This window comes from Drosophila virilis, chromosome 4 (assembly GCF_030788295.1).
Source record: "Drosophila virilis strain 15010-1051.87 chromosome 4, Dvir_AGI_RSII-ME, whole genome shotgun sequence".
In the NCBI taxonomy this organism is placed as follows: domain Eukaryota; kingdom Metazoa; phylum Arthropoda; class Insecta; order Diptera; family Drosophilidae; genus Drosophila; species Drosophila virilis.
Window position 1 is genome coordinate 12,562,866 of NC_091546.1, and position 10,145 is coordinate 12,573,010.

General features: G+C 41.4%; 2 protein-coding genes across 4 annotated transcripts in view; one reads left to right on the forward strand and one right to left on the reverse strand.

Moving 5' to 3' along the window:
• The window catches only part of LOC26531102 (uncharacterized), an 85,221-nt gene extending 81,152 nt beyond the window's left edge, over nucleotides 1-4,069 (reverse strand). Inside the window, exon 1 of one of the 2 annotated variants that reach the window (XM_032438144.2) lies at nucleotides 3,865-4,069. The gene's annotated coding sequence lies outside the window, so the exon portion shown is untranslated. Of the gene's footprint in view, nucleotides 1-3,785; nucleotides 3,809-3,864 lie in introns of those variants that run through there. The other variant, XM_070208993.1, reaches the window with a different exon arrangement.
• Nucleotides 4,070-5,208: 1,139 nt separating this feature from the next.
• On the forward strand, nucleotides 5,209-10,108 carry Itgbn (Integrin betanu subunit). 2 transcript variants are annotated; one of them, XM_002052019.4, is made up of 6 exons: nucleotides 5,209-5,414; nucleotides 5,490-5,569; nucleotides 5,656-5,845; nucleotides 7,251-8,001; nucleotides 8,276-8,471; nucleotides 8,525-10,108. In XM_002052019.4, exons 1-6 carry the CDS (start codon nucleotides 5,342-5,344, stop codon nucleotides 9,608-9,610), a joined length of 2,376 nt encoding a protein of 791 aa, XP_002052055.1. In that variant the 5' UTR covers nucleotides 5,209-5,341; the 3' UTR covers nucleotides 9,611-10,108. The 2 variants fall into 2 exon arrangements, with proteins under 2 accessions (XP_002052055.1, XP_070065007.1); XM_070208906.1 differs by lacking the exon at nucleotides 5,490-5,569 and having other exon boundaries at nucleotides 5,213-5,414.
• The last annotated feature ends 37 nt before the right edge of the window (nucleotides 10,109-10,145 follow it).

The window sequence follows — 10,145 nt, forward strand, 5'->3', positions numbered from 1 at the left end:
ATTCATTTAATCCTTCTGAAAGCCGTCGACCTTTGCTGCTGCTCCTCGTGGCAGCGACCCTCATCAAAGTGATAGATCCCCATCGAGTTGGAGACGAGTTGAGTTGAGTTCTAAGCGCTTTGCCGCCGGAAGCGCCTGCACCTTCAACGGCCGCAACATTAGCATACAAATGTGTCAGAACAAACAACCAAATAAACGAGCGACAAAAAAACAAAAACAAAGTCAAGAAAAAAAACTATAGTATGGAAAAAGGCAGCGCGTGATTTCTTGACTAATTTTTATGACACTTTTCACTTTATGACGCCGCACAGTGGAGCAGATGTATTGAAAAGCGGCACAAATTTCTGACCTTATGTGAAGAAGGTGCACGTTAAGACTGTGCTTCGGCAGATTCCACCGGGATGTGTGGAAAAATCGCGAAAAACTTTTATATGCGTTTTTTTCTTTAACTTCCGATCGGATGCAAAATGATTTTCTAAGATTTTTGATACGTTCTTGGTTGTCAAATGCGACAGTTGAAAAGTTTAATTAACAAAAGTTTAAAAGAATATTTTTAAATAAAAGTGGAGATCAAGATGTAACAAGGTAATATCTAAGACTTGTAGCACAAAACGTGCCGAAAAAGTATATAATGATAACATAAAGAGATCTTGAAATGGTCTAACTAAATAAATACGTTTTCGTAAAATGAAATAGCTTTGTATGAAACTAATTTAAATATGTATTAATAAGATGACTTTTTATCTAGAGATCGTTCAATATTAACTCTGAATTTTCATTTTTAAGATTTAGAAATCCTTTTCAGTATTTGAATAGTGTAAAACTCTTTTAAAAACTTTCTTAGCTTCGCTGTAATATATATTAATTAAAATTTTGCTTTAAAAAAAATGTATTTTTAACCACTGTGCCGCACTGGCCTAGGTAATTTGAAAAGTAGCTTCTTTTCCATTTCTTTGCTCTTTTATTATTTACGAGTTTTTACCTTTTAAAGCAACTCTTCGATCTCGTTGCTGCATAAAGATTTTTATTGTCACGGCTGGCTTTGGGGGGTTGGCTTGTGGAGTTGGGGTTGGAAGTTTTGGCCATAAAATTGTTTCGGCCTCGCTATTGAAAACAATAAATGTCAAAAATGCTGCTGCTGCGAAGTGTTGCTCTAATCGAGGTGAAAGAAAATAGAAAATAAAGTGGACATCGCAGCGCTTCGCCAGCTTTTGGCCATGCAAATCACGTAAATTATGGCCACGGCCGTATAATTTCTTATCGCCCGAACATGATTTCAAATGATAGACTGCAACTGCAGCAGCAGCAGCAGCAGCAGCAGCAGCGGGACAAGCGGAACAGAGGTATGCATAGGCCGACGGATGCATGTACATGGCCAAGATTTAGTGGGCGCGACAAGTTTGAGTCGGGAACTGAGCTGGGGCTGGGGCTGTGGTTGGGGGTGTTATCCGAGGGGAGGCGCATTGCTGCAATTGCCAATTGGCAACTCTGGCAACACGCATAAATTGAGAGCGCCGTCGGTTTTATCTAATCCGCGGCATCTGTGCGGCGACGGCGACGGCGGCCTATTGCTGGAGCTGGAGCTGGATCTGCTCCGGGTCCCGACGACGACAATCGACAGGCAATAAATCACCAAAGTTGCCACAGAACATTTTACGCAAGCCGAGCACACCAACAAATTTATGTGCAACCGATAAAAATCGGAATCGAACATTAGAATAAATTGTCAGTCAGCCGTCCCGCCACGCCCCGCTACGCCGTTCCTACCCTCGGGTGGGGGCAGCGCACAGAAAACGCACATCATTGCAACTTGGTAACGACTCATTAAAATGAACTTGCAAACAAAAAGTTGGCGATACTTTTATTAGCAATCCGAATTTTGATTAATGAAATAAATACAACCCGATTGCAGACAAATGTTTGCCCGAGACATACATGTGTTAGAAAAATAATAAAGTCTAGGAACTTTTATGTCATTATAATATTTCTTTAATATTTAATAGATTTTAAAAAATATGTAAAAGTAATGTTCATGCTCATAAGGAATGAAAACAATTGGATATTTAATAACTTTTATATTCCGGTTTTTGAAAAATATTCTCAATTCAGAAACGATTTTTTGCAACCGTCTTACTTTAAGTTTAAATTTAATTAAATTTGTTTCTATTAGAAACCTTTTGCGTGTGATCAGTATTTAATTTATTTAATTTAATTTAATATTTAATACAACAGACCAACTGGATAACGAAGGCAGCTTTGATTTAAAATGTAAGAAACAAATTTTGACTCAAAAATGTATTAAGTAAGTAAAAAACTTAAAAAAGGAGAACTAAAAAATTTGTCGTATTGAACAATGCAGAGGTTCAGCCAAAAGCTAATCGGTTCTACGTTTTTTTCTACTTCACAAACTTGAGGGTTTACTATTTTGTTAAACATTCGTACTTTATTTAGTTAACATGTAAGGTAAACTAGCTTGGGCTAGCTTCTGCAGAGAATCTTTAACTCTTCATATGACAAAATAGAGCTTCAGAGTTTCCGAAATTTGTAAAAATATGTCGCAAAACTCGCCACATTCAAATTTTCGAGCTTATTATAAGTTCTTCGTGCTCTCTCTCTCCCTCTATTTCTCCTTAATTTGTTAAGTGCATAAATTAAAACCACAAACGAAAAAGTCGAGTATTCGAGTCTTCAAGAATAATCGGCCACATAATTCCGATACACGTTGGGAAAAATGGGGAAAAACGCTTTGGGAAAACCCCATGAAATCATGAGCACAATGGCAGTAATTACATATTTTTTGTTGCTAACTTTTGTACTTACCTTTCTATAGTTCTATCTCGCTCGCTCGCTCCGTCGCTCGCTCGTCTCCTTCTCCTTCTCCTCTCCGTCTCCTGTCACGACTTTTGTCGCAAAGCGATTGGGTGCGGGGGTTTCTGTTGTGCCGTTAAAAGCACGTTCCTTTAGAAGGACAATAATCCGACGCGTCGCCGTTACCGCCTCTGTCTGTGTGCGTATGCGTTCGCGCGTGTGTGTGTGTGTGTGTGTGTGTGTGTGTGTGTGTGTCCGCTGTGCCGTTATTGGCGGCGCGTCGACGCTGCTAGCGGAGTATAATCCAATAATCCAACACGAATGAGCGTGTGCAGGCAGAAATTGCAAAAAATAGACACAGACAACAACAGCAACAACAACAGGACAACACTTTGCCGCTTCTTGCTCAACTTCTTCGTTCCCTGTGCGTCTCTCTGTGTGCGTGTGCGTGTGTGTGTGTGTGTGTGTGTGTGTGGGTGACGACTGCGACGCAGCCGCTTATTTAGTAAATTAAACTTTTCACTTTTTGCAATCTGGCCACACAAAATAGAAAATGGAAAATGGGCAATTTACTTGCTTTCGTTTTGGTTTTTACCCAATTCACAAATACACAACAGCAACAATGCGCACACACACACACACACACTCTCAACAATAAACAAAGTGATGCCGACGCTGACGTCGCTGCAAGCAGCAAGTCTTAGTCTAGCAAAACAACAACAACAGTAAGTAGCGTCGTCAGCGGCGGCGGTGGCGTCGGCGTTGGCGTTGGCGTCGGCGGCAACAACTTTGCTGTAGTACACAAAAAAAAAATTCCTTTTTCACTGTGCGCTACGCGTCTCAGTCGCTGTCGCCGTCGCCGTCGCATAGCCGTGCTGTGCTTAGCTCCTTTATTTTGTATATGTATTTTGTATTTAGTTGTTGTTATGTATTCCACTTCTACTGCTATTTCTTTCTTTTATTAATGACTTTTTCACCTTTTTCTCCACACAAATACCAACGTCGCCAGTCGCCGCGTAAATTTTTTATTTTATTTTTTTTTTTTGCGACACTCACCGTAATTTACAGCTGACGATTGAATAGACACTATCACTTTTGCACACACTCTTAAGGAGTAATTGTTGCAAACGAACCGACGCTCATTTGATAAACATTTGAAATTTTTTTTATTTTTGTTATTCGATTTTCCGCAAAAACACAACAAAATTTCTATGATGCGGCCGGTACACGCGCGCACACAACCATTCGAAATCGCCGTCAATTCCAGACTATTAACTAAATGTTAAGGCGACTGTTATACTCAAAATGGACAAGAGCATTGAGCTGTTATCTCCAGCACAGTTTAGCTGTTAAATGTTGGCTGTTAAATTTAGCTACTAAATTAATACATAACTACACAACTCACAGAATTTCAATAACAGTGTAGTTAATATGTACGCTATATGCCATTTTAATGTAAATATTCAGTTTATATATTATTCCACATTGTATATAAATTCAGCTAATTTCAATCTAGCCGTTTATTGGCCATTGGTAACACCGCTGTTAAACTCTCTGAGAGTCTGTTAACTTAACAGCTTCGCGCTCTCAACACGTGTGACCATATACTGCCAGCGCCAGTATTTTAATTTTTGTATAATACCATTTTCGCATGGTTGCACAAAGTAGCTAAGGGCTGCCAATTTTCCCATTAGTTATTATTTTATATATTTATTAACTAATAAAAATTGCAGTTTATTTGAAATTAATTCTATTATTTCAAAATGTGATAAATTATACCGCATAGTCTGCACTGTATACGGTGTTTTCAATTTGTTTTCAGTGTTTTTTTTTTTATATTTGGTCTAGGTGATGGCTGACAAAAAGCTGTTTGACATGCAAGACTTTGGCCAACGGCTAACGGATCAATTTTGGAAATTCAAATTTTAAATAAGAACAAAATAAATAACACAAACATTTCAGGAGAAAGAATTTTAAAAAATCATAAAAATCAAATGAAAAAGTTTTTAAAATTCAAATGTTTATCGAAAACACTAAAAATTATAAAGTTCTAAGTATAATAAATATATAAAGAAAATTAAATATTTAATTTAAATTTCTTGATATGTTCAAAATGATTCCAATACAGGGCATATATGTACATACCTAGCTACTCACTCATATAGCAAAAAGTGAGAGTGATTTTTATAACAGCAATTGAAATTATTGAAATGTTGACGTCACATCTTCCCCCTGCTCTGTTTCACTCTCACAATAATTCTCTAACAAGCGTTTTCTACACTACATATTATTTTTTAACGCATTGATAAGATTTCACACACACACACACACACACATGCATAACATTATTAACAAATGCGCGAGTTGTTTTATTTTTGTGTATGTGAAAAATATGATTAGTTGCCGTTTGGTTTTGACTCGGGCAAGTTCTACGGCCCAAACCGCGTGGAGCCAGAAGTAAAACAAAAAACAATTTGTACAATTTGAAGAAAGAGAGTGAAGAGAGTGCGAAACGTAGAAAAAACGCGAAAAGATGCCGTTGTTTAGCCGGTTGTTGTGGCTCTTCTTCTTGCTGTGCCTAGGCAAGGTGGCGTCCATAACAATGGGTTAGTGTTTACCGTTTGCAATTGTTATGTAACAAATACCGATTCGCTGTCTCTTTTCTTCCCGTTCGCACCCAGATGAGCAATGCATGCATTCAATCGATAGCTGCGAACGCTGCCTAAATACGCACCTCAGCTGCGCCTGGTGCACGGACAAGGTTCTTCTCGCTCCGGCTCTGCCTCTCTCGCATTCTCTCTTCTTAACTAATCCTCGCCATCTCTCTCTCACTCTCCCTCTCTGCAGACGTATCAGGTGCGCTCACGCTGCTTCACACGCGCCACGCTGCTCAGCTTGAACTGCAGCGAGTCGAACATCTATGAGAATCAGCCGCAGCTGGAACTGCTGCAGCAGCGGCCCCTCAAGGACTATGAGACGCGGGACGAGCAGGCGGTGCAGGTGAAGCCACAGCGCGTCTTTCTCAAACTGGTCAAAGGTGCGTTATCTTATCCGCAGCTTATCAATTACCCTAGCATTCCCTCTCTCTCTCTCTCTCTCTGGCTCTCACAGCCTAGGTTATGTATCTGCCCTACATGCATTACACATTACGACAATTTTACCTAGTTTTAGCCCCCCGATCTGGTCTTTTGTTTGCCCTGCTGATTTGTCACACATCATTTACTACACTCGGGCCGGGGTGTGAGTGTGTTTAATGTGCGCGTGTCTGTGTGTGTGTGTGTGTGTGTGTCTGTGTGTGGCTTATCAACAATTAGTGTGTCACGATTCCTCAAACAATTCATATCTCGAATATTGATATAACCTGGTAGCGTGAGAATTCATTGACCTCCCCCGAGCTTACCAAAGTATTAGTTCGAACGTTCCAACTAAGCTCGGGGACCCAACCTGCGACAAAAAAGGGGGAGGAAAGAAACAGAGTTGGTTCACTCTATGCTAAAGTTCGATAAAAGGTTTCCTTTTATAACTCGTTGATTATTATAATTTTAATAATTTTTGTTATTATTAATATTATCATAATTATGATTATGTGTATTATTATTGTTTATAGTCTCATAGGAAAATTCTTAAGTAAAACTAAATTTAGAAAGAATGATTTTAATGTCGCAAATGTATCGCCCAGGCGATATTTATTATTAACTGCCCATCGTAACGCTTTCCCTACCAATGAAAAGGCTTTTCCATTGCGCAAAGCTCTTTTCTATCTATTCGTTTAAGCTTGGTTTGATCCATTAAAAAAGTGATTCACTTCAGTAAATTTTTCCTATCTTCTGGAAGATAGATAAGCGATACATTGAAGAGGAATTATTGGCAACAAAACAACTAAAAACCAGAAATTTCAACATGCAAATATCTTGGGGAAAGTTGCGCTAAATTTAGCCACAGATAAGAAACCTTATCATTAGTTGGGGCAGGTTCAATCAAGCTGTTTATGGTCCAATTGAGTGCCAAGATGAGCACTCATCGAATGGAAAAGATCATGCAATGGGCTGCCATTAAAAGGTGAGTGGTAAAACAAAAAAACGCGAATTGCAATTATGCTGCGTTGGGAAAATTGCAGACTTAAGGATTAAAGGAAGACAAAACATTTAACATGGGTGCGAACAACTTCAAGTGCTAATGAAGGGTTGTGGAATGGTTGTTGGTATGTTGAAGGGTAGTGAGCGGAGGGGAGTGTGTAATGGTGGAATGTAGAGCAGACAATGCTTAACTACTGCTGGCTGTCTTTCAATGGCATCGCAGTCTATAAAACAGCTCGTAAATGACGCACTTAACCCCTTGACTTTACAGCCAGTAGTAAACCCCGTTTTTCTTTTATATTATTGTTTTTTTTTTTTTTTTCTTGTTGCTGTCCGCCCTCTATCCAATTGGAATATCTTTTACAGGCAACACGCAACGCATCAAGCTGAGTTATCGGGCGGCACGCAACAATCCGCTCGACCTGTACGTGCTGATGGACCTCACATGGACCATGCGCGATGACAAGGACACGCTGGAGCAACTGGGCACGGAGCTGACCCAGACGCTGCACAATCTAACGGATAACTATCGCCTGGGCTTTGGCTCCTTTGCAGACAAGCCGGCAATGCCGATGATAATGCCACAGCTGCGGGATAATCCCTGTGCCGCCGAACGCGAACGCTGTGAGCCCACCTACGGCTATCGGCATCATCTGCAGCTGACGGATGATATTAAGGCTTTCACAGCTGCCGTTGCGGCCAGCCGCATCACAGGCAATCTGGACAATTTGGAGGGCGGCCTGGATGCACTTATGCAGGTGATTGTGTGCCCCAAACAGATTGGCTGGAAACAACAGGCGCGCAAGGTGGTCATACTGGTCACCGATGGCTTCATGCACTTCGCTGGCGACGGTCTTCTGGCCGGCATCGTGCAGCGCAACGATCGAAAGTGCCACCTGAACAAGGCCGGCGAATACACGGGCTCCTTGGTCTATGACTATCCATCGCTGGAGGAGATCTATCGGGAGCTGTTGCGACGCAAGATCAATGTCATATTCGCCGTCACAGAGCAGGTGTTCGGCACCTACCAGGAGCTCAGCGGACTCATGCAGGAGATCAGCAATGTGGAAATTTTGAGCGCCGATTCATCCAACATTTTGGAGTTGATTAAGAAGAGGTAAGTGGGATATAAAAGTATTTAGGAAAATATATATACTGAGAAATGTCTATATATAAAACTTATTGCCCTGACTGACAGATTGTCTGACTGACTGAATGACCAACTGATTGATTCCCTTGAGGGGTGTTTAACACCATTCGGACAATATTCTCCTACTCAGGAGAAATGTGGGACATATATTAAATTTCTAAAGATGTTTATAAAAAAAACATATAGAATATGTTTTACACTTTTCACTTTGTCTCTTCCCTTGTTTGACTCTTTATACCAGCTATGAGAGCTTCATAAAGCGCACTCAATTTGGCGACAATAGTCCGGAGTTCATAAAAATGGAATACTACACGGACTGTGCCGGACAATTTCCCAGTCTGCGTCAACGCAACTATTGCAGCAATGCGAATGTGAGCAAGGAAATTGAATTTTATGTGGATGTAACACTCACGCATTATCCGGATAATGGGGTACTGGTAAGTGTCGATACCGGATTCGATAGACCTCAACTGAGTGCGTTGCCTTGCAGAATCACAAAATACGCGTGGAGGAGGCTTCACTGAGTGCGTACATGGACATCGATGTGGAGCTGCAGCGACCCTGCCCCTGTGTGGAGGTGGCGGAGCCGGACGATGAGTACGCACGCTTTCAATGTGACAACCAGGGCTACCTGAACTGCGGCATGTGCGTCTGCGACCAGGGCTGGACGGGCACTTTCTGCAATTGCCCCACCGATCTCACAAATGCCACGACCAACGAGGCACTGCTTAAAACCTGCCGCCCACCAGTCGATAATGAGGGCAATGGCATTTCCGGCGAGGTCTGCTCCAATCACGGCGAATGCGATTGCGGCAGCTGCAGCTGCGATGCGGGCTATACGGGCGCGTACTGCGAGTGCCTGGAGTGTGTCGACTGCGACGTGGAGCGGGCCGAGTGCTATTGTGGCCAGTGCGTGTGCAAATATGGCTGGTCGGGCACACAGTGCAACTGCAAGGAGTCCACGGATGGCTGCATTGGACCCACCGGCGAGATATGCTCGGAGCGCGGCAGCTGTGACTGCGGCGTGTGCAGCTGCCGTGAGCCGTATCTGGGCGAGTTCTGCGAGATCGATCCGGAGAGGGACAACAAGGTGTGTCAGTTCTATGAGCCGTGCGTGCACTGCCTAATTGTACAGAAACAGCATATGGGCCACTGCGAAAACCTCAACGAGATCTGCTCCGGCGCCCAGTACTTCTTTGTCGACGAACTGGAGGCGGAGGCCATCTGTCTGGTGCGCATTGTCAACAAGCATGGCATCCAGTGTGATAGCTACTTTAGCTATCAGGTCGTCGATCATACCAACTATCTGGCCATACAGGCTGTCGACTGCGAGCCAGTCAATTTATATGCCATGTTTGGCTACATTTCGCTGATAACCGTGCTGCTGGGTCTGATCATCATTGGACTAATCTGGTGGTGTCTGCGCATGAAGGATGCACGAGAGTATGCCCGCTTCAACGAGGAGCAGGCGAAAAGTACACGCCAGGAGAATCCCATATACAGAGATCCCATAGGTCATTACGAAGTGCCCAGAGCGTTGAGCGCCAACTACGATGAGAATCCGTTTGCCAGCTGATTGCAAGTCTCGCCAAATTACATGTATTATCTGGTATTACCTTAGAGTATATATATTGGCTAGATTATTGGGTCAGCATGTACCAAAGCTTTAGATAATACAGCTCAAATGTCTACATATGTTTACAATGCACAATGGGGACAACGAGAGAGACAATTGAGAACTCCAAACGAGTAGCCTGGCATCAAACTTTAGATACTTATTGCATTAAACTTAAGTTTAAGCTTATGAATAACTTAACATAACTCTTAATAAATCAGTATCTTATATTAAAGTATTATATGATATATTTTTCAATTGTAGAAAGTCAACTTGGCCTTTGCGTTGCTCTCTCTTGTATATCAAATATTTTCATAAATACTATTATAATTTTTTTTTTATTAACATTTAATACTTTAACATTTTTATGTTAATAATTTCGAATGCTGCCTGTACGTTAACAGCATTAACAATATTTCTGTAAAATAAAACTCAGAACAATATTTAATTATTTTCATACATCATATTTTTTGTATATTATTTTATATTTTTCAAA

Excerpts from the sequence above, each read along its gene's own strand:
- Itgbn (XM_002052019.4), top strand. The coding sequence starts at position 5,342 with ATGCCGTTGTTTAGCCGGTTGTTGTGGCTCTTCTTCTTGCTGTGCCTA. Across the intron at positions 8,002-8,275 it reads TTGGAGTTGATTAAGAAGAG|CTATGAGAGCTTCATAAAGC; the intron begins GTAAGTGGGATA and ends TCTTTATACCAG. Across the intron at positions 8,472-8,524 it reads ATCCGGATAATGGGGTACTG|AATCACAAAATACGCGTGGA; the intron begins GTAAGTGTCGAT and ends GTTGCCTTGCAG.